This window comes from Siphateles boraxobius, unplaced genomic scaffold (assembly GCF_051911475.1).
Source record: "Siphateles boraxobius isolate OS27281-9 unplaced genomic scaffold, OSU_SipBor_1 5, whole genome shotgun sequence".
NCBI classification, from domain to species: Eukaryota; Metazoa; Chordata; class Actinopteri; order Cypriniformes; family Leuciscidae; genus Siphateles; species Siphateles boraxobius.
Window position 1 is genome coordinate 33,585,001 of NW_027509141.1, and position 24,659 is coordinate 33,609,659.

A 24,659-nucleotide genomic window follows, 5' to 3' on the forward strand; every position below is an offset into this window, starting at 1 on the left:
GAAGCACTTGATCAAGCTGCTTTGAAGCATGTGTTGATTTTGATTGATTTTTGAAGGCACGTTCCTCTTCGTTATTTGCGCATCACAGTGCAAGGACACAACTCCGTCAGGACACCGTGAGGAATCTGCCTCTATAACTACAGAGCGGAGGTCTGCTCCTTTTCAAAGACGCTGTGCTTCCCACGCTGCCTTTTTGTAATACCCTGCAGTCTGGTGAAAATGATTTTGACTCCCTGTGGGTGTGGAGCTGGATGAGAGATTGAGGATGGGGTGAAGCGTTGTGTGTGTGTGTGTGTGTGTGTGTGTGTGTGTGTGTGTGTGTGTGTGTGTGTGTGTGTGTGTGTGTGTGTGTGTGTGTGTGTGTGTGTGTGTGTGTGTGTGTGTGTGTGTGTGTGTGTGTGTGTGTGTTTGTGTGTGTGTGTGTGTGTGTGTGTGTGTGTGTGTGTGTCTGTGTGTGTGTGTCTATGTGTGTCTGTGTGTGTCTATGTGTGTCTGTGTCTGTGTGTGTGTGTGTGTGTGTGTGTGTGTGTGTGTGTGTAATCATGGACAGGTTGCAGCCCAGGCCCCTGACAAACACAGATAGTCCACAGCCTCCATGCTGATGTATTCATGAGGAGTCCTGCACCTCAATAACTTAATTAACCTCGTGTAGAAGCCCACCGCTTACTGTCCCTTCCACAGCAGATAACATGCAGGAAAACATATCATGTGTTTTACTCGCTCTATCTCTTGGTCTTGTGCAGGTTTGCGTGGTCAGATTGTGACAATGTTCTAGGTGTCTTGTGTCTCTTTATTTTTTCAACAATGCCAGTGTCAACTGTGTGAGATGTTTTTGCAAAGCATTATTAACTTAATAAAAGTTATAATAATTTCAGGCAGGTTTTTCTTATTTTTCTATCTATCTATCTATCTATCTATCTATCTATCTATCTATCTATCTATCTATCTATCTATCTATCTGTCTATCTGTCTGTCTGTCTGTCTGTCTGTCTGTCTGTCTGTCTGTCTATCTATCTATCTATCTATCTGTTTGTCTTCTTGTCTTTATCTAGATAAATTCCTATTCCTCTAATTTAAATTCCAATTCAACTTCCTGTGTGTTGTGACCAATTAAAATCCACACTCATGAATTGCTGGTGAGGCAGTTCTGAATTTTGCACATCCCTGGTGTCAACAGTAAAGCAGCTCTAATGCAGCCTTAACTTTAACATGCTTATTTTGCTGCCATGCAAGCACTGCTGTTTCCTTCTCGAAATGCAAATCGTGTTTACCTCACTGTTGGGCGTGTGTTTTTTTCCTTTGGGGGAGGAGGGGGGGGGGGGTCATAAATAGAGTATGTTGGGACCCGAGGGCAAGGAAAACAGTTTAAAAACATCTCTAACATAAGCGGCGTAATGTTTCTGGTAATGATTTAATTAGGTTTAATAGCTTCCGTGGCTTTACCCTTTTCACACTCATCCAGTTAACACAATGCAGAAGCCTCAATGCGATTTTCCCCGAGGGCCGAAACTCAGCGGCGTCTTTCCATTACTGTTCACACCACAGCTCCAAATGCCACCACCATTGATAACCTCCAACCCCCAGAGGGAAAGCCTGAAAACGAGACGATCGGGAAGCCCATCCTATGCAGCAACTCCTGTATGCAATTATTCAGCCATGAATGCTGTGGCCTTTCCATGCCCTTTGGAAAAATCACCCTGACCAAATGCACGCTGGGGTTGCTCGGTCTGGGGGCGCTGTGCATTTTAAGGTTAGAGCTTGTTGCCTGTGGTCGCCTTATTGATCCCGGGCAGCCTAGTGCTCTCTGCTTTTTGGAGATAAGGCAACAGAGTCGACCCTCTCCTTATCCCACCAGCCCCCCCAGACTTACAAACAAACACCCAATTTCTAATCCACTTGTGGGCTGCTGAAGACAGACAGGCCTTTATTTATACCCTTTCAAGCCATCCTCGGGGTCCGCTGTTTCGATAAGCCATGTAGGGACATAAGTTTTCTTGTTTGGAGGCAATCTGACGTAGACGAAACCCTGCACCCATCACTGTCCTGATCCCCATCTGTTTTAGCCAGACCAAGACAGAGGAGCCGAACTGGATGAAGCTCAAGGTTCATGTGATCAGTGTTCTGTAATGCCAAGCATGAAAATAGGATCAAACTCATGTCCAAAACTGTGTGATAGGACATAGTGGAGACTATACAGTATGACGCAGTGCTATGAATTGTTCTTGGCTCCAGATGTAAGTTTACAGTCAACATGACATTTAAAATTGACCATATGTGCTCTAATTCCTGATCTTACTGGGCACAATTCATAATTGCAATACATAATCTAGTCTTATGCAGTCTTTTCCTGTAGCTTAAACAGTAATTTTTTGTTGGTTACCATTAATTAAGTAAATGTTACAGCAATGATATCAAATGAGGATGGATCACATCACATTACGGAAGGAGAATGTGAACATCATTTTATGTTTACCATCACACAATTGTTCAAATTCAGAATTTAAAAATGTTATTTCACGAGTGTTTGATTTTATTTTGAGTTAATTTTTTTAAAACACATTTCTGCTACAACAAGTGCAGCCCAAAGTGCTTGGCAATACAAGCATGAAACCAAACGTGACACAAACGTGAACAGGACACAAAAGACCAAAATTAAGTTCTCTCCGGGATCAGACTCAAAAGCCAATATGTAAAAGTGCTCCTTCAAAGCTATTTACAAGCATTCAGATTTGGGGCAGAACGGATGGTAAGCGATATAGGTCATTCCATAATCTGGGTCTGGATATCGAAAAGGCACGATCACCTTTTTGCTTCAGTCGTGACCGTGATACCTTAAGTAGAAGTTTATCAGCAGGTCTCAAATTCTTTACTGGCATGTGTAGAATAACAAGATTGGATTGATTTGATTTTGGGTGCTAGAGCAGTTAAAACGTAAAAAAAAAAAAAATAGTAGGGCCTTGAAATCAATCCGATAGCTGACTGGTAACCAATGAAGAGATGCTAAAATCGGGGTAATTATGGGCTACACTTTATTTTAAGGTCCTCTTTTTACAGTGTAATTATACGTTCAAGTACTAAGTAATAGTAATTAACATGTACTTAGTATTTAATTAGGGTTAGGGTTTGGTTTAGGGTTAGTTGCATGTAATTATGCACAATTTACTTTTATTACGTAAGTACATGTAAAATATGTAACGCATATAACAAAGTGTTACATAATTCTGTCCCTCTTTGTTAATCTTGCAGCAGCATTTTGAATTTTAATTTTAATTGGACACAAAAAAAGGAAGTTAAACTGGAATTAAACACAGGTGATGCATTCTGGGAAATTTATTAAACCTATGATATATGTATAATTTAATAGACGTTTAATTGTACTTTACATTAAAATCCAAATTGCATCCTGTTTGTTAGCTCAATTCAAAATCAGAAATAAAAATTTTAAACATTCAGTTTCAAACGCAAACGTTCAGAAACTGAAAAAAACCGCTGCGATTAGCACCGCATTTCTATAAGACGCTTGAACACTGATGGAATCTTGTCTCCAGAAAAACCGCAACACCCCCTCAGACAGCAGAAATCAAATTCTGTTCAATCAGACCCACAATTATATTAGAGCCCATCCGATAGCAGCACACCGATAGCGCTTGTGCTCGTCCACATGTGTTTTGGCGTTCGGTGTGTGGCGCAGTCCTGTCACCATTGTAATGAGGTGATTGATTGATGAGTGTGATTGCTGACATTGAGAGGTGGGCAGGTGGAAAAATACAAGGGGGGTGATTTGTTACCGCCTGCCACCTCTGTTATCGCTTATTAAATCAACAGGCAAGGTGAGGAGATATGAAAACAGGCGGAGAGAGGCAGGACTCCTGCAAAGATAAACAGATCAGCTCCTGCGCCATATGGAATACCAGTCCTTTATGTGGCTAAATGCCAGCGTGACTGTACACACACCAGGAGCTGCTGTCTGTTAACAGGCATCAGATGCCCTGATGATCGAGTCAAGCATTGTTTAGATAAGGCTTGATTTGGGTCTCTTTTAGAGCCCGACCGATAAAGGATAGCCGATACTGATACAAATATTTGTTGATTTAAAAATCCGATATTCCGATATATCGGCCGATATATAATTTTTTTTTTAAATAACGAGTAACAAACCATAAACAGATTTCCCTAACATTAGTTATTTGTAGTTATATATGTGTCCTCAGACTCACTAAAATAATATGATAATGCAGTTTAAAAATAAACTTGTTTGTTTTATTGTCACAACAGAACAGAGGAACATCAAAATATATTAAAGTTCTGATAAATAAAATGTATAAAAATACAATAAGCTACCTTTTAATTACAATGTCAACTTGCTTATCCCTTTACCTGCAGTCTTTTAATTCTATCCATCAAGCTACAACAAACCATTTTCAATTATCATTTGCTACCTGCCTTCTAAAATATACTACTTAGTGATGCACTAAATCCATTATGTGAATCGTTAATGCTGCGGCTGAACGAAGTCAGCAACGCACACTTGCGTCACTTGGATTTCACACACGTGTTAAAGAAAAGCTAACTTTTATGCGCAGGCTATGTTTGATACTTTTTCTCTATGTCTAAATGTTCACTCCTCGTGTGCCTAACTTGCATTTTACACTGCAGGGACTGGAACCACAGATATGCTAGTTATAAATACAGTAATCATTACTTTATTTTGGCAAGATAAGTTTGTTGTGATTTCCAAGCTCATTAATGTTAGCGGTCTTCCACTGAACACTTTCCTTGTTTTGTGGTTATAGCTAAAGTCTATGATAAGCCATAATTTAGCAATGGATAACGTCATACTGCAAATTACTGTAAAACATCCTTAACAAATCAAAATAATGGGCCGGGTAGAGATGATGCGTCTCATTGCTATAACTGTCACCCTATTAAAGAAATACATCTTCTGTCACATTGTCCGAGGTAAACCGACAGTCAGTCAACTATACTGTAACAACGTAACTTAATTACTAGCTAATTCCAACAGCAGCAAAACTGGGCATGGTAGTCACGAATTTTGTCATGCTTATTTGAGTTAAAAGAACTGATGGGGATGTTCTTTTAATTGTTATTCAAGCAATGTATGTTTTGTCACAGTTGCCAACTTACCATGAACATTTCACAGATGATCTCAGTTGTGAATGTTCGCTCTTCCTGACTCTGGCTGGATCAGCTGGTGTTTTTACTACAGGGACGTTGTAGAGTGTCCTCTGGTGGACAAACTATGCAATGCCAACAAAAGTATGCAAATACTCATAATATGGTTAAAGGGTGTTTCGTTCGTTTTTATTTTATTTTTTAAATATTCATTTATCGGCCATTATAAATGCCGATACTGATAGTTTGGAAAATGCCTAATATCGGCCGATAATATCGGCCCGCCGATATATCGGTTGGGCTCTCTTTTGTGAATTTGTGTCTAATGCAACAGTTACACTTATTTATACTACAGGGCCGTTGAATGCTTGATTCTGATTGGTTGAGAACATTCTAAGGTGTGCAATTATTTTCAGGGAAACGCACGGCAAACGTAGTTCCAGGCAGGTCTTGACCGCATTACAGTTCCATATCACTTCGCGTAGTTAACTGTAATAATGGAAAATAGGATACAATTCATAACAAGAAAAAACATGCAGCCCATGCGCTTGATCTGCAATTTTCGATGTCTAACTTCACAATCAATGGAAACATGCAGTTTAATTTTAATAAACAAAGTATATAGCCCTATATAGTCAATAGAAAATTAAACTGAATAGGCCTATATAAATAAATTGATAGTCCTGCTGCACGGGTTTTCGTAATTATTGCAGATAATAGGCTATAACAAATAAATAATTATTGATAGGCCTATAGCCTACATGTTAATAGGACTTTGTGTTTCATTTACTACTGTCAATATTAGGAAAAAAACATGAACGAACTAATTAAAATGAATTGAATTAATTAATAAATAATAACATTGATGCACATGCCTCTCTCTCTCTCTCTCTCTCTCTCTCTCTAATAACTGCATTAATAACTGCATAAAGCCGGGGACACACTTATTGTAAGGCCGGTTATGAATGTAATTTGATACTTTGTTATGATTGATCATGCCCAAACGCGTGTTCAGCGCGTTCAGTCTGTGTTTAAAATCTGCTGCAGTCGATGGGAACAGAATGTTTCAGCCAGTCGTTAAGTATGTCCAGCATTAGTCTGCTATCATTGGCTCAAACCTCCGTTACTAACTCTAAAATTACGTTTTGGAATTAGCAACGGAGGCGTGGGATTAGATGCGCAATAAATTAGTCCTACATACAAGAGCGTTTTAATGACAAAAACTTTACAAACGTCTTGAAATACATCATTTGAACAATGTTTCGATGTGTGGTAACTGTAGTATAAGCGGAATAATTGACTTCAGGCCGTTGAATTATTAGAAAAATAATGCACACCGAGGTGTAACTCCGCTTCGCGTCGTGACCACATTACCACCTCGGGTGTGCATTATTATTAACTGTTACAATATGTAAATAAAAGTCTAAATTAAATCTGTTCATCATATAAAGTGATTGTGTCTCTTCAGAAAATTTGGACAAAACCGCTCAATCCATATGGATTAGTTTACAATCTCTTTATGAACTTTTTGAAGCGTCAAAGTGGTAGTTGTGTAGCTGTCAATGGAGGGACAGAAAGATCTCAGATTTCATCAAAAAGACATTAATTTGTTTTCCAAAGTCTTGTAGGTTTGGAACAACATGAGGGTAGTAAATGATAACAGAATTTTCATTTTTGGGTGAAATAACCCTTTAAGATATTTGCTCTAACATGCTCTAACTGCTGCAACACGGCATCGATAGCTGCATGTTTTCATCTGTATATTATCTTTGTTTTCTCAGGAAATCACTTGCGCAAATGTGGGAACATTCCGAATTTGGCTTATTCACTGAAGTGTTGTGTCTTGCTTCTCTCTTTTACCGTTATAATTATGTCGCTAGTTCCACAGTGTCTTTCGGGTGTATACGAGCTTCATCAGAAAGCGCTCTCACCACCACAGCACCAGACGCCATATTTATGTGTAAAATGAACTGAGTAAAAATGAATAATTTAGAAACCTGTGGCGAACTTTCCTGAATGTTTCTCAGGATGCTATAAGGAAAATCTAACACATTGCCAGAATGTGGTGTCTGTATGTGTAGCTTTGCATTTTTTCGCCCTTTGATATTGTATTATAATTGGTGTCTTTAAAAAATACACCTGCTATGAATTAGGGTGGCCGTAAAGTTATTCCAGGATTGCATTATAATATCCTTCTAAAACATGTCGGCACTCAAGTGCCACTACTACAGATTTGATGTATTATGAATACGTTCTAAAGCATTACAATCCCATTTATTATTCATTATACACATATCTAAAGCGCTGCTGAAGTCCTACACGGTTATATCGACTGCCTAAGGTTAATCAAACATATACCGCCCCTTTGAATAAGACAGTATTCCCAACCACATCCCTTTAAGAACATTTCTTCCCTGGCTATATTTTCCATTTCTGTCTGGTACATTAAGTCTCTGAAACAGAAGAGGCATCCTGTCATCCAAATGTGATAACGGAACAGTTAGCGTTCCTTTTGCCCTGCTCTCCATGTATAAATATGTATAATTCTGATAAGATTAATTGGATCGCCTAAGTACACAGAGAAGGAGAGAGACTCTTGTTCCGGCTGCTTTCCGCAAATCTGCTCCGGGCCCACCTCACATTCCCCTGCTAAAGTGCTTCATTTTTTTCTGGAACAAACTGCCTTCAATTAAAAAAGAAAATGGCTTACCCAAAGGTCCCGAGGAAAAAGGAGCCGAGCAAATGGCTTGTACACACTCACGATAAATAGTCCTGTTAAAATATTAAGCATTCTGAGAAGCGTTCGATACTAAATGCTCATCTTTGTCTTAATGGGGAAACATGTTTCTTTGAATTTCCACTTCTAAGAGAAATTCTTCTCGCTCACTGTGAGGAGGGATCTCATGAAAACATTTACAGGTAATATTTCACAACAAAATCAAAAGAAAAAAAGCAATAATTTATTTATTTAAAGGGAAAAAAAGATGCCCATTTTTGGGACCTTTTTGCATTTTTGCTATATTATTTTGATGATAATTAAGCATAATTTCACATTTTGTTTTTCAATGTTTTTTATTTATTCATTTATTTTAATTATCATTAATTAAGTAATATTTATCATATTGTATATTTATGGTAATGAGAATTTGGGAGTAAATTGAGGAAATGCAAAAAAAAATCAGTGACTTAGTTATACGTTACTACCTGTACTTACTATAGTAATAACAGCATAATTACAAGTAACTTACCCTAAACCAAACCCTAACTATAACTGTAACTCTATATTAAGTGAATGTAGTTAATTAGTACTCAGTACTTCAGTAAATTTCTTATTTATTTTCTTTCTATTTGTTTGTGTTCTTGTATGCTATATATCACAAATGTTCCATAACTGTTGACCCTTAGTGCCTGTACAGGAAATGCAATTTTGTATGTTACTTATTCTGATTTCCTGTTCCTGTGATATTATTTTATAGAGAGAAAAAGAAAATCCCAAAACTAACTACAGACCAAAGATCAAAAGCATCTCTCTCATAAATGGTCTCTCCCATAAACAGCATGGCACGTTCTGGCAGGGCACTTCAGCCTTCTTCATTGGTTTTGGCAAACTACACCCAAGAAGCGTTCCCATGGCATTGATCATCACCGGTGAAAAATTAGCAGAACCAGCTAATGCATATAACACAACCTATAAAGAGTCATCAAACCAATTCCCTTTAAATACAGTCCCAAGACTGATTGTTTCTGTGTCAAACCAAGAAGTGGGCAGAGAGGAATTCTCTACAAATGGCAATAAACCTCCAGTATGAATGGGAACGGACGGGCCACATAAAGGGCCTCAATGTGATATTAATCCTGCGCCGCTGCGGTCTGGAAAGCACTCCGTCAAGCTAACGTGTTTTACTCCATCTCTGATACGGTTATGATAATAATGAGCTGTTCGTTTCACACATCAGCTCTGAGCGATAGAGGCTCAAGTCATTGGTGTGTTAAAGTGTTTTATTATTGGTGGAATTATGAATAATTTGGGGGGAAATCCTTCCATGAGTATATAAACTGAAGGAGGTTGGTATACTCTGAATGCTGTGTGCTTTTATTTCAGATTGCATAACATTACCTGTGCTACTAACCCATGAGGAAAACAGCTAATAAATCATACTAAGTGATGTTTTTTTCGAAAACGTAAAAATGCAGAAAGTTTTCTGTAACGGGTAGGTTTAGCGTTAGGGGATAGAGTATACAGTTTGTACAGTATAAAAATCATTACGTCTATGGAAAGTCCCCATAAAACATGAAAACACAACATATTATTCTGTATTATTTTATTATTATACATATTTATGTATAGAATTTCAAGCACATTTCCATTTTTTAGCTTTAGTTTTTCATTTTACTAACAGCTTGCACCAGCACAAGCCTTGTTTTGGCATTAAAAAAACGACTGTCAGGATTAGCACTAAAAAGTCATGGACAGGGTTATTTTTGCAGCTGATCTTATTGCATATGCATTTGTAGGAGTTTAGCTTTCAGACGTTAAATTTGTAGGAGGAGAGTATTAAAATGAATTTACTTTTAGGTTTGCGCTAGTCAATTTATTGGTATTTGCACCATTACTTACTGCCTTGTCTTAAACCAGACGCTAATTTGCGCTGCTCTTGGTAGATTGTGTTGGTTATTATGGAAATTATCTGACTGCATCTGTGGTCTTTCATTTGCGTGTCGTCGGTAGATCACGCGCAGAACTTTACACTCCCATCTGTGCTTTTTTGGACTTGTGCTTTCATGCTAATATACCCTGGTTAGTAAATCTGGCCCTTGGTGTCTTTCTTTCTCAGTCTTTCAAAAACATAATTTAATTTAGTTTTTTTTCTCTTTTTTATACTTCATGTTTTTGGTTTACAAAACAGTTTCTAAATTTCAACTAATTTATATAATAGCACATAATAGTACATGTTTATCCCTCAGAGCCTTTAAATCCCTCTTATTCTGTGGCAGTGTCATTAAAACTCTCTCTTTTTCTCCGTCTCAGGCCGCAGAATGGGTCTATGATCCTCTACAACAGGAAGAAGGTGAAGTACAGAAAAGATGGCTACTGCTGGAAGAAGAGGAAAGATGGGAAAACCACGCGGGAGGATCACATGAAGCTCAAAGTGCAGGGAGTCGAGGTGAGACGCTGTTCGCTATTAGAAACGTGATACGATCTCTCCACAGCGGGAAACCTCACCGATGCACAATCAAACTATGTGACTCACCTGTTTATGTGTCAGATTTGAAGGATTTGTGTGCATCTGGCATTGGTGTCACCAAATAGATTGGAAATATGATTGTTTCGAACAGGTTTCCAAAACATTGAAGAGAAAACTGCTGTCTGTTATTTTTTGTCTGGCTAATTTCATGGCTTAAGTATGTTCATCATTGATCTTGCTTGAGCGAGGATGTGTTTGTGTGTTTGTCCATTTTACATGACCTTTCTAAGATCTGAAGCCCTCTTGAAAACAGCACTCCCCTCGCACCACTGGCCGTCCCAGTGCGGATGACTCTAATGTGTCAGCTCAGGCATGGCCCCTTTAAATGAAGAACCGTAATGAAGCATGTCTCCGGTCCCCGCGTTCCCGCTCACTGCCTCTAATGAAGAGAAATGTCAGCACATTGCCGATTTAGCGCGGTGATAGAACGAAGCTACGGATGAGTGCAGCCGCGCGGTCTCTGATGCTCTACCTACACGAGTCGATCACCTGAGCCGCGCTCACTGATCTTACTCAGCTTTATGAGACGAAGACAACGTTTAACGCATAAACATTGCTGATAGACATTGAAAAGGCATGTGTAGCCTTTAAAGGGATGGATCGTCCAAATATTACAATTCTGTCATTGTTTATTAACCACTGTGACTATGAAACACAAAATGAAATGTTTAGCTGAATGTCGGATGTGTTGTTTTCAATACAGCAAGAGTTAATGGGAACTGCAGATTACATAGTCAAGTCAAGTCACCTTCATTTATATAGCGCTTTTAACAATCTAGACGGTTTCAAAGCAGCTTTAACTGGTACATTACTGGTCCATACACTTCAATCTTCTGAAGTCGTCCCAAATCATTATGACATGCAAGAACCAATGATGTTTGTCTTAACATGCCAAGATTGAATATGTGCAAATTGAGTATGTGTAAATGTTGGCCTGGTCGACTTTGTAATTAATGTTGCATTAAATGTTTGGAATGACATAAGGGTGAGTAAACATAACAGACTGATCATTTTAAGAGAACATTTGACTTTAAAATGTATTTTCCAGGCACGTGTCATTCTTCTAAAATACACACGAAAAATGAGCTGGTTCTTTTCATGAATCAGCCAAAATGAGTCACTGATTCATTAAGAGAACCAGCTAACAGGAGTCTCTTGTTTGAATGATTACAAACAAATTACTCTTATGGACTGGTTCTTATAATGAATAAATCAGAACAAATTGTATGTACTTTTTTTATGGTAACTTTTTGTCTGTTTTTGAGCTTGAATGCCGTGTAGCAGAGTAGCGTGAAAATACCCTCATGTCATTCCAAAGATTTAAGGAGATGAGTAAAAGATTGCAGAATGTTCTATTGGGTGAACTATCTCTTTAAAACGTAATTTCCAGGCAAATGTAATTCTTTAAACGTTTAACACAATTCAGCACAAGCTAAGGAAATATGACAGGCATGAAATGTGTATTTGTCCGTCTGTGAAAAGCATGATGTGGTGCCAATCGCAGACTCTGCTATAGAACATCCCTCGGGCCGTTTTTCAATGCGGATCATTCCTCCAAATTTGTTTGACATGTTGAAAACAGGGTAGAAAATGGGTGGACAGCTGATGTTGAATCAATAATCATACAAGATGTTTCTGTCTGGAGGGACGGCAGGTCTGAATGAACAACGACATTCTGACTGATGACGGTTTCACCTGCGCTGGGCTGAAAGGGCAATGGTGGCGAGTCTTTTGGTTTGTTTTCCAGTTTGCTGGCCATGTAATTATATGTATTAGGATGGAAAATCCTAGAACAGAACTATTTCCAGAGATTTATCCTTTTGGAAATTTGCATTTTACATTATATTGGGATACACATATTTCAGGCCGTTTGTGTGTGTGTTCAAGCAATAAGCACATTTCTTATTTCTGGATCCAATCAAGCGAAGTAGGATACATTAGCGTACATTAGGACTTAAATCAGATTCAAATGTGTTTTATTTTGTCTCTACGAGACACTCATGGGGATTTTGGGCTGCAACAATGACACAAATGCTCAAAGGCTTGAGAGAGACAGAGAGAGAGAGAGAGTTCAAAAGAAACGGCGCTGCAGGGCATCTCTGCAGTTTTTAAATGGGAAATATTATTCATTTTGTAGCATGTTTTCCTTTTTTCCTTAGACTAAAATAATCATAATAAAGCTTTGTACATCCATTTTACACCCTTTCTCTGACCCTTGGATTTAAACAACATGTTTTTACTACACTCCCTTTAAGACTATATGACCCCTATTACAGACATCCCACCCTGCAAAAATGTATTATTATTCTATATTATATTATATAATATTAGTATAAGCTGCGTAACATGGGTTCGTTCATTTAATAGTATTTGTGTGCCCCAAGTGAAAGTAATGTAGATTGTGTCGAAATTAGAGGGGAGCGCACTGGTCATTATATAGATCAGTGGGGGAGCGTCTCAACGAATTCCGAATGCGAGTGGTAACAGAAGATGCATTTGAAACGCATGATAAGCGGTAATGCATCTTAGCTGAGCATTCGTGATCGGATCATCGAAAACATCATATTACAGGTAGAAACAGGGCTTCACTCTCGCTCGCTTTCTTGATTTCCGGGATATTGTATATAATTTGCGGGCATCAGGGAGCCGCTATCAATATGCGGGATACTTCCGGGAGAGGTGGGATGTCTGTCGTTATGATTGGCTAACTTCTGCATACATTATTCACACTGTCATCCATCAGTTTAGCATGCAGAATTCAGAACAAATGATCCTAATGAGCTCGTTCTTCTACTGAACCAGTCAAAAGTTCATTAATAGAACCAGCTCACAAGAGAAACTTGTTTGCACATTTGTATGAACAAATTATACTTACAAGCTGGTTCTTTTATTGAATCAGTCAAAAGGATTTACTGATTCATTAAAATAATCAGCTCACTTTTTTGTGTTTACATACAAATCATTCTTAATGTATGAGCTGTTTATTTTTAATGAATCAGTAAAAAAGATTCACTGATTCATTCACAGAACCGGTTCATAGGAGTCACTTGTTTGAAGGTTTGTATGAGTGAATGACTTTTATAGGCTGTTTTTTTTTTTCAAATAGGTAAAAAAGATACAATAGTTCATTAGAAGATCCCATAGAAGTGATTTATTTGTGAATCAAACCTTTTCTTTATTCATTTATTGTCTTTTTATTATTTGTGTAATTTTATCTTACCACATCTAATTCTGACTGCATACTTGCAACATACAGTAGGTACTTGAACAGCAGTGTTGGGAAACAGTTCACCCGAGCACTTATAAAGGCACAGAAACCTGCCCTGAGCTCTCCATCATGAGCCATTCCTGCCCTCTAGACACCAAACACACATTAAAACACTCTCTCTATCCCCCCACTCGCTCTGTTTGCTCTGATAAAGAACTAAGCCATTTACCAGCATCCACCAGAGTCCCTGGTTACCTAGCGATGGTGGCAGTAGCCATGGGAGCGGTAGTCACAGCGACAGAGAGGATAATTGCAGTAGTTAGGTATAGTTTTGCTAAGAAACTGTGATGATGGAGCTGCGAATGAAACCAGTGGGGATGGGATCTGTGTGTGTGTGTGTGTGTGTGTGTGTGTGTGTGTGTGTGTGTGTGTGTGTGTGTGTGTGTGTGTGTGTGTGTGTGTGTGTGTGTGTGTGTGTGTGTGTGTGTGTGTGTGTGTGGGTGCGTGCGTGCGTGCGTGCGTGCGTGCGTGCGTGCGTGCGTGCGTGGTGTCCTGGTATTCCCTATACGTTTATAAATCATACAGAATAATGTTTTTCGTTTTTGGAAAATCTAAAAAAGCAGAAAGTTTTCTGTGAAGGATAGTTTTAGGGGTAGATTTAGTGTAAGGGGATAGAATATACAGTTTTTACAGTACAAAAAAATTTAACACTGAATGACCCCATAAAACATGGAAACCCAACGTGTGTGTGAGAGAGAGAGAGAGAGAGAGAGAGAGAGAGAGAGAGAGAGAGAGAGAGAGAGAGAGAGAGAGAGAGAGAGAGAGAGAGAGAGAGAGAGAAAATCTTAGTTTTAATAAAAAATGTAAGCCTATTTTTTAACCTTTTTTGGGTAATTTTATCATAATGCATTTTTTATATTGATAATTTTACATATATGTATTTAAATTGTAATGAAAATTAGAAGTTTTCACATTGAGGATATGAATTACATAGAACATAATCAAAACTTATACATGAAAATGTCAGTCCAAAATAAAAAAAATCTTAATGGTTCTTTTCATATAATTACTTATTTATTGCTTTATTTTTATTTTGTGCTGAAATATGCCCAAGACTTGTGTTTGTTTTTTGTGAGATTCACCCGTGAGGAACCGGTTTGCAGAGGGAAAGAATATTTTAGTATCAAAGTCTCGAGGAATTTTCCTGCAGTGTGGCAAACTGTTCTACCCATAAATCTATTTAATCCGATTTGCATTGTGCCATTTGCTTTTGTTTTTTCATCAGTTGTGATATTTAAGCCTATTATTTAGTTTAGTTTAGTTTAGTTTGTCTTGCTTTGACAGGCTCCGTGCGACACGTGTGTTGTAGCGTGTGTACTGTCGTGAAAACCAATTCCACCAGCCCAAGTCGTCTGGCAAATAAAGACTCTGTTGTGCGCATTATGATTGAATGTACACACACATCTGTTGTGCGTATAGACACACACATACACCCCCTACTGAATAGCATAAGACTGAAGATGTAACAGATGTGCGTCCGTCGTGCAAGTTGTTCCATTCGCCTGGAGACTCACAGATTAAACCAACAGGAATAAATCAAGGCTATTAGAATGGCTGCTAATGCCTAGAGAAGAGTGGAGAAACATACAGGCCAATGCTGCTTAATTAAGAGAGGGAGACTGACCAAGAAACAATCAGTAAAACTGGCCCATCTTGTGTCTTTTTGACCTCCGAGCCAGCAGGGGGAGTGAGAGACCGATCTGGAATGATTACCTAGTAATCACATGTATTTTGCTGCAACAATCTGTGAAAGAGATCTTCATCTGGAAACCATTGAGGTTTTTGTTGACTCAGGGTTTTCAGAAAGATAGTGCAGATTTCCTTTTGTTAACTTTACGGTTCATAAACACAAATGTAATGCTTTGGTATGCAATATAATGCAGCAAAACAAATCAACAAGTTGCAGTGACTAGTAAGCTCGTGATCCACGCAGATTTTGTCCACGTGCACAGTGTTTTGCCAGCATTTCTTAAAGCCAAATTCTATTAAATGCATTCATGCACTAAAACCTCCCAGACTCAAGTCCCTCTGGGAGGTTCCTACTTACAAGTTCAGAATTCATAATTATGATGTGATGTGGCTTCAATGATTTTGGTTGATCTCACTGAGCAGCTTCATTTTTTTCCACTCTTTTCTACTTTCTGACAAAGTCAGGAAGCTTTTTAGTGCTAATGCAACAACAAAAACAGTAAAGGATGTACATTAGGTGTGTAATTGGTGCTTTATCTGTATTTTATCATTGTTGTGCAGCCATAAAGAATGGTGGGAAATGTAGTTTAGTCTGGCGCCTCATAAACCAGCTAAACGAGTAGTATTTTCCAGCAAGTTTTATCACTGTTTTCCATCTCCTGTACACACAATGCATAAAAGGCGAAACTGTTCGGTCGATATTTATTGTTACAACTTTGCCATGATTGTTTTATTGAGTCAAAAATTGCGAGAGTGTTTAGCTGCACTCGTGACGTAATTCCGGTCATTCCAACATGACTTTAAAGCATTGTAAGAGGCCAGGCTAGACTACAGCCAGAATCCAGCAGTTTTGAGTGGAGTGACTCAGCAGGTGTGTTTGTGATAGAACTGATCTCTTCTTTCCACAACCCTCCTCCTCTTCCTCACAATTCGCTCAAACGAATTTGGAACTCACAGCAGGTAGGTGTATCGAACCCCGAGTCCCTGGTGTGGAGGCTCCAGAAGAAATAGAGACAGAAATCCATAAAGAAACTTTGTGAATGAGTAAGACGATCGTGGGTGAGCCTCTGAGGAGAACACCGAGAGAGCTTGTGAGGTACAGAGCAGAAAAATAAAAGCGTATGGATTATTGCATGAGGTTCTGGGAATTCCCGGAGCGGGAAAAGAAAAGATGGCTGCCAATGGTGCTGGAAGCTGTCAACTTGTGTTTATCATTGAGATCCATCTCTCGCTAACTCTGTCTCCCTGACTTTCATATGCTTTTTGTGGACATGAAACAGCATATTGTACATTTGTCAAAGCTAATCTCATCCAGCTCAGGGAGCCAAAGTTTCTTAAAAAGAGGAATCATTTCACTCAAATTATCCCAGCCGGTATCAGCTCAGGCTAATGTGCTTTCTCATGTCTAGGTTTTTTTTTTTTTTTTGCAGTGTTAGTGCAGCACTGCCGTACACACATTCAGTTCTGCTCGATCTTTTATTTGATTGTGTTAAAAGCAGACACTAATTTGGAGGAATGTTTCTCTGCTACTTAGACGTAAATTGTATAATCATGAAATGATTGCACAGATATGATGAACTCACAAACAGTGCTGTGTTTCTTTTTGAAGACGAAGTCTCAAAAGTGTGTGTGCTTATAAGACAGCTGTTAATAGTTCTCTAGAGATTAGACTTCGTCTTACTCAGCACTAGTTGTTAACGACAGTTTTAAACATCATGCTGTTTACCTGTGAAACAGTTTATATCACGATGCTTAAAGGCACAATATGTAAGATTTTTTTAATAAAATATCCAAAAACCAATAAAACAATGGGTTACACTTTATTTTAATGTGTCCATGTTACAATGTACGTAAACATTTAAGAACTAAGTAATAATAATTAAATACGTGTACTTACTTTATGGTTTGGTTTAGGTTTGGGCTTTAGTTTATAATTAGTTGCATGTAATTATGAATAATTAATAGTTATTGCATGTAACATGTAACAAGGACACTGTAAAATGAAGTGTTACCAAACAATGTTAAATATTTTGTTGACTGTAATGTGTACATTAAATCAAATGTTTCCAAATCCAGAGAAATCAGCTATCTTAACCAGTGCAAAATCCTGTGTCATTGCGTCCCCTGTCATTGATGTCATATCCGTCTTACCCTCGATTTCCTGTTTTACTTCTGTAGAAAACATGGAAACATCTTTAAAGTTATGTTTTATTAGACAGGCGAGCAACTGTTTGGACACATTTATTGACAGAAAACTAATCATTACTGTATATAGCTCAACACGGTTAGTCTTATTGTTTGAATCTCTAGTCACATGAATGTACCATATCTCAGAGTCGACATGGCATAATCAGAAAGAGCTTTAGTAACAGTAATACCATTTTAAAATGTTTTAAAATGAATTGCATGCCATTTAGCAACACAAGTCATCAAGCTTTTATTAATATGATATTCTAATATTGATCTAGCTTAATGCAATTTGCAACAAGTGTCTTATAGCAGCCACAGAGTAACGTTAACAACTTTCAACACGCTTAAATGTACTTTAGTAAGATTGTTTTGACCAAGTAAAACAGTTCTGCGTTACTCCACAATTTTAATCTGTCATATAAAGTGACCCTATGAGTAATAATTTTAGCACTAGTGGCTATTTCATTAGAATGAGATGATATAATGTGAATTTAAGCTATCAAACGTAACTGTAACAAAGTTCAAGGAAGAAAGAGGCGAATATTAAACGTAACTTTAATCATAAAATAAACATAACAAAACCAATGGGCAGCAACGGCTCACTGCTGCATATAAGCATAAGTGTAAGTGTAAGTGTAAAATGTCCCTAGCTCTCGGCCTGTCCTTCTTCATACCACAGTATCATTAATGAAACTTTAATACATTAGCTCATCCATGAACATGATTTCTGCCGAGTCATGTCGGATTGCTTTCCATCGGCTGTGAATTTGATAAGACGGACTTGTTTTGCCAGATTGTTTTGACGGCTGAAAGACGATAACTCACATTATCCCACGCTCATTCACGGCGTCACCAGCTGCCACTTTATTATGGTTTTGAATAAGCGACCTCTTGCGGTGAAACTTACATACTGTGCCTTTAAAGGGGTCATATAATGCCATGTTTCTACAAGTTAATATGAATCTTTAAGGTCTAAATGAAAACTTTGTAATATACTTTTATTAAAAATTCTCATTAGTATTGTAAGACAACACTAATTTTACCTGGTCAACAACAGCTCTGTTTTCAGCACGCCGTTTCAGTGCATATGCCTTTAAATGATAATGAGCTTTGCTCACTCCGCCCCTCTGTTCTTTGGGGCGTTTAGACAGCATGTGGAGTGTTGCCTTGACAACTGTTCAGGGTATATTTTGGAACAAGAATGGCAGTGGGAGTCTCTGAGGACACATCTATGCAACCGTATCAATTTGAATAAGATGGAATAATAATAATAATAATAATAATCCCGGAACAAGATGACGGCCCCAAAGAAGTTTGACAATTAAGGCTCGAACAGGAACTTTCTGAATGGTTGGTTAACGCGTTGTTCATTATAAACGTGGGATTATGAATTATATTGAGAACGTTGTAACGTTACATAGAAAACATGCCGTAATATACCCTGAGTCAGTCTAAACATTAGCCGCATTCATCGTGAAGCGTGCAAGCAATTTGCAAAGATTAATATTTAAAGGTTGATAAAACGTTACACTCATTTCTTCTGGAGGTGCAGCAGGAACATGAATAGTTGGTACCGATTCTGTTTTCAGGACCAGCTTCTTAGCAAAACCAGATTTACACTGACGCTCGTTTATAAAGCAGTCTGGTGAGAAATGATTAGCGCAGACAAAAAAGCATTTACGTTGATCGTTGGGAATATTCCCTTCAAAAATAAAACTCAGCCATTGTGTCTTCAGCAAATTTAGGGACATTAAAATGACTCGTGTGTTCCTTATTACACCCAAGAACAGAACACCACAGTCGCTTAGATGCCATTCTGCTCCAGCGTATCAACAATGGCGGACTACGATGACAGCTCGCTCAGGGCGGATCTGTGTTGAAACGCTGCTATCAATTATCAATCGTGGGAGGGGCGTCCGATCTAGTGACGTCACAAGATCAAACGGCTCAATTTGAGGCAGGGGAAAACATATAAGGAGATTAAAACAAAAACACTGGATGGATTTTTATCATTATATGATGGTTGTGTACAGGCACTGCCTACATACATTTCAGTACAATCAACTTGTAAAAATGCATGTACCATTATATGACCCCTTTAAGTGTTCTGACTGGTTTCCAGGGCATTGCATGCAGTTGCTAAGGACATAAGAGCCCATCCTCATGTCTGTCCTTTAATGTTTGTAAGATTTTTTTTTTTTACTTTATCGTCTGCCAGGTACAAATAATCACACATTAAAGTAAATCCCGAACCCTGAGAAATATTACTGTAGCTAATGATGAATATTAATTGCACTCACCTCAATCCACATTGTGATGACTCCGACTTCCAACCAGATGGAACTGGATAAATATTCTGATCCAATCTGACTTCTGACCTGTAATGCTGCCTGAATCATAATCATACACGGTTGGTTCGTTGGCCAGAGGAGAACTGCCCCCCCCCCCCCCCCCCCCCCCCGACTGAGCCTGTTTTTTCTCCCAAGGTGTTTTTCTCCATTCTGTCACTGATAGAGATTTGGTTCCTTGCCACTGTTGCCTTGGCTTTTGGCTTGCTTAGTTGGGGACATTTCATTTTCAACAATATTATTGATCTGCCTTACTTAAGGTGGACGATGACGCAATTTTCTTCTAGAAACAAACTTTGTTGTATTATTTTCATGTTATCACTGTGAAGCTGCTTTGATATCATCTGTATTGTAAAAAGCGCTTTAAAAATAAAGGTGACATGACTTGATTTGACCAAAATAATTATAAAAAATGTTTTAATGTAAAACATTGATTTTAATAGTAAAACAATGGATCTGAAGTCAGACGCCCGACTATTGGAGGTGTGTTTGGGCGTCCCAGCTTAAACCCAACAGGAAGCTTCCATAGATCATTTATCTGTGCTCGAAGGACTACTTGACTCCTGCATTATTCACAGTGTAAAAGCAAGAGAGGCAATTTGGTCCGGCGTTATGTTCAATAAGCATAGCATCAATCCCAAGCCGTGACGCAGGGCTCTGGTCCGGGCAGTGGAGGAGGTCGGAGACGCATAAAGTTGTCTTGTGTGCTTTCTGCTCCTATCTCCGGCTGTCCGATAAGACAGAGGGCAGCCAGTGTGGTTTCCCGAGCAAAAAGATGCAATCGCGCCAGACTCACCCGGGATAATCGAGGGTGGGGAAATAATATTTTATTCAATCAATCAGGGTCGGTCTTCTGTGATGGACTGTCGTGATCTTCCCGTCATGTCTTGCTCCATTTGAGTCCATTTTCATTTTTTTAGACCATATATTATATTCTTGCTGAATAATCCATTTTAGGACCAGATGGAGGTTAGGTTTACATGCATGCAAAATCTACACACAGACACACACACTCACCTATATGTAAATATATGTGTACTCACACACGCTGATACAGGCGATGCCTTGAGACTCAATCGATATGCTTCTCTTTCCTGCAAAGGCTGAAGGAGCCATTTAGATCATTCTTGGCTCGCGGCCACAAGCTCTTTTATCCTTCAAAGTGTGTGTGTGTGTGTTGTGCCTTCCAGTATTGATGTTGTGGTGTGTGCCATGTCTGTGTTTTATTGAGTTTGTGTTTCTGTGTGTTGTGAATGTTGTGTGTGTCTTTGATTCAATGTATAAAAGGAGAGAGGAGTCATATACGTTATCACCGTATCCTCAACTCATACAGACATTTATCCTCTGTTCCATCAGCATCGTTCGTACTTTATGGGGGTTAAAGTAACAGGAGGGGTGTTTTTTTATTAAAAATATATATTTATTCAATGCATATGTACAGTATGTATGTATGTATATATATATATATATATATATATATATATATATATATATATATATATATATTAGTGGTGTGCCGTTATCTGTGTTATCGTGCTGCGTTAACGTGAGACTCTTATCGGGCGATAAAAAAAATATCGCCGTTTATCTATTCTCAAAGTTGGGTTGGGATCATAAAATAGCTTTTTCGAATATCATTATATTTTCGCGCAAATCGCACAGCAGGGTATTTTACTGTCAGGGACACAAGGTTTATACTTTTACATGTTACGTTGGGCGATCGTTCCTCTCGTTACTTTACATGTTGTTAAATGAGTTTATTCCAAGCGCGCTGTATCTTTTTTATGGGCATGAGCGATGCTCAATTTACAAATGAATCACTCTTTTGGGTCGATTCTGTTCAAAGACTTCATCAAACAAGTTGGCAGATCTGTCTAAATCGGTTCGCGAATCAGTTCTGTTCAGTTCCTCACGCACTGAATCGTCTGAAGCGCGTTCAATCGCACTCAACACGGAGTCGTAACAGGAAGATTTAAGAACATCAAGAGCTACAGTTTAGTCTAGTGAAAGCAAATCTGCAAATGCATCATATTTTTTGCCAGCGATGAAGATCTTTATTAGTTGAACATCTTTGTAAGCTGTCTGTGAATGAATGATTCCACAGGACGATACATTCAATTTCATTTCCTTCAGGTAATACATTTTACAACCAAACAGATCATTACGGCACGATAACACTACTAAAAAGTATGACATTATCCGTTGGACATATACATTAATTTATAGGCTACAAAATAAATAAGCTACCATTGTGTACAGTTTATGAAATGAACACCCGCCATCCCGCGGTAATGTGTGTGTATTGCGCAGGGGCATAGTCACACGAATAGAAACTATTCTTCATTGAAGAATCCAACTTCATTGATTGAAACTAATTTGTTTAAAAAGGAGGAGGCTATTCCCGGTATAAAGGCAGGTTCACATAAAATCATTATGACATATGACATTATTTTTTGATCTAACGAGCATCTGGTTTGGCGATGCAAAAACGGACTGTAGCTACGTCGTGCTTATTGTTTTTTTTCTTCTTCCAATTAGCCTAAGTTACTATGTTTAAAAAAAACGACGAAAACATGTTACTTGTTCAATTATAAACAGTTTGTTTGATGACAAATCGCTAAAGATGAAATTGGCCTCCCTTTCTGTCATTTTAATTGTGCGTTTTATTTATTTATTTTATTTTATAAAAAAAATTTAACGATATTCGACTTTTGCTCCTCTATTGTCGAATGGCATTTTTGGCAGAAATTCATATCCCTACGTGAGGCGAAATATTCTCAAAGACTTACTTTTAGTCATTATTTGGGTAGCACACATATTCTGAATGCCTTCGGCAGAATTCAAATGAGCCATTTTAATCTAGATTAATTCCAAGATTCCAGTGAGATTAATCTAGATTAAAAAAATTAATCTATGCCCACCTCTAATAAATATTAAATATTAAATAAAATAAATATTATTTTTTAAATAATTGCAATTATATATATATATAATATATATATATATATATATATATATATATATATATATATATATATATATATATATATAATTGCAATTATTTAAAAAATAATATTTATTTCATGTTTCCTAAAGCCCACAAAACTTGCTTTTTTTATTAAACCGATATCACTGAAGTAATGATAAATTGCAGATTGGTAATTGAGACTACTGAAATGTTAGTTCAGTAACTGCTGTGAATGATTCAGTGAGTTAATTTAGTGAATGATTCATCAGACTGATTCAAACTGGTTACTTGTGAGTCTGAGAGTTTTATGAATGATTCATTAAAAGAATCAGCTCATTATATTAGCAGCTGCATAGCAATACTCCTCACGCAACTTTAGCAATGGTAAGCACAACAATGAAAAAAAAATAGAAGTTAAATTCTAGTTAAAAACTACTATTTTACAGCATGTGTAATTTTTTATTTTATTTCCATGTTACCTGTAGACTTTTTCTACTAGACAAACATGTGACTATTTGATTCAGAGCATCTAACAGGCCTTTCCTACAGAGCGGCAAATTGAGTCGCTTTTCAGGCTTTTCACTTTGTGTTTTTGTGGCATGACAGGCAGGTTACGCTTGCATGCGGCCGCTAATGCCCTCCCGAACATGTACGGTTGATCCGTGGAGCTCAGAAGACCCGTCCGAGTAAACACGCTAAACGCTCATAAACACACGCCACACTGACTCATTCAGCCTGACATCTGACGTGAAACACAAAAACAGAATTACGCTCTCAATCCAAAGTGGTCTTTCAATGCGTAAATCACAGTGGAGAAACGTGCAGCTCACGCAAGTGTGCCAAATGAAGTCTCCAGAGGACAGGACAAGAAAACAGAGACAGGGAGTGGTATTAAGCAATAAGGCATTCAGGGGTGTGCTATGTTGTGAATTTAAGCTCTTATCCAAAACTGCCAAGCTGCCTTGCTGTCTGCTACAGAAAAAAGGTTGTTGTCTTCTCACGGAGCGTCTTAACTTACATGTGACAGATTTAAAACACACAAATGTGAGTGCTATTTGCATGATAGTTGCGGTCTGTAGAGTGTTTTAAATCTGTCACATGCGAGTCACATGCAAAACACACATGAGACTCGACTCTGGTTAAAATAGAGTTTGACATTTGCTAAGTGAATGGTGTGATGCTTTAATAACCATATAGATACACAGTACATAAAAAATTTTGGGTAGGATAAATAGTTTTATTAAAATAATGTATATTTCAACACAATAATGTATAAATCAACATTTATCTTTGTTCCTCCACCATATAAAATTAGTTTGTCACAATGTATTATAAGATGTTTTATTATCTGCCAACGATACAAGTGATACAAAGTTTTGAATGTGCATCAGGAGCATGTCAGCGATGTCTTAACCGCTTACTTCACAGCTGGCAAAATGGGCTTTCAATAAAACTTGGCTGCCTATACAGTAGAAAGGTGAAAAGTGAAATCGGTGATACCTGATTCGAGAAAACTGAGAAAAATGGCTATTGTCATCCCTTTTGCCTAATAGGTTAAAAAAATTCAACACCCATAATGCACTGGGCACGCGTCCAAGGCCACTCCCACCAGTCTGTTATTGATACGCTTGACCGGTCAAATACCGCTTTGCTTTAGTAGGAAATACTTCTTAGCAAACTTTTAGTCACAATGGTGTCGACTTATATTGTTGCCTGGTGCAAGAATTCAAAGAGTAAACGTTTAGCGGGAGTCAGTTACTTTCGTTTTCCACTAAAGGAATCAGTGCATGGTAAATATGCAGCCCAGTTGTAAATAT

The 24,659-nt window shown here is 38.0% G+C and overlaps 1 protein-coding gene across 9 annotated transcripts in view; it reads left to right on the forward strand.

The window, feature by feature from the left end:
- The window catches only part of camta1b (calmodulin binding transcription activator 1b), a 304,866-nt gene that overhangs the window by 176,768 nt on the left and 103,439 nt on the right, over positions 1 to 24,659 (forward strand). For all 9 annotated transcript variants that reach the window (XM_077204055.1, XM_077204062.1, XM_077204057.1 and 6 more), the window contains one exon: positions 10,163 to 10,298. In XM_077204055.1, the coding sequence (XP_077060170.1) occupies positions 10,163 to 10,298 (136 nt within the window). The remainder of the gene's footprint in view (positions 1 to 10,162; positions 10,299 to 24,659) is intronic.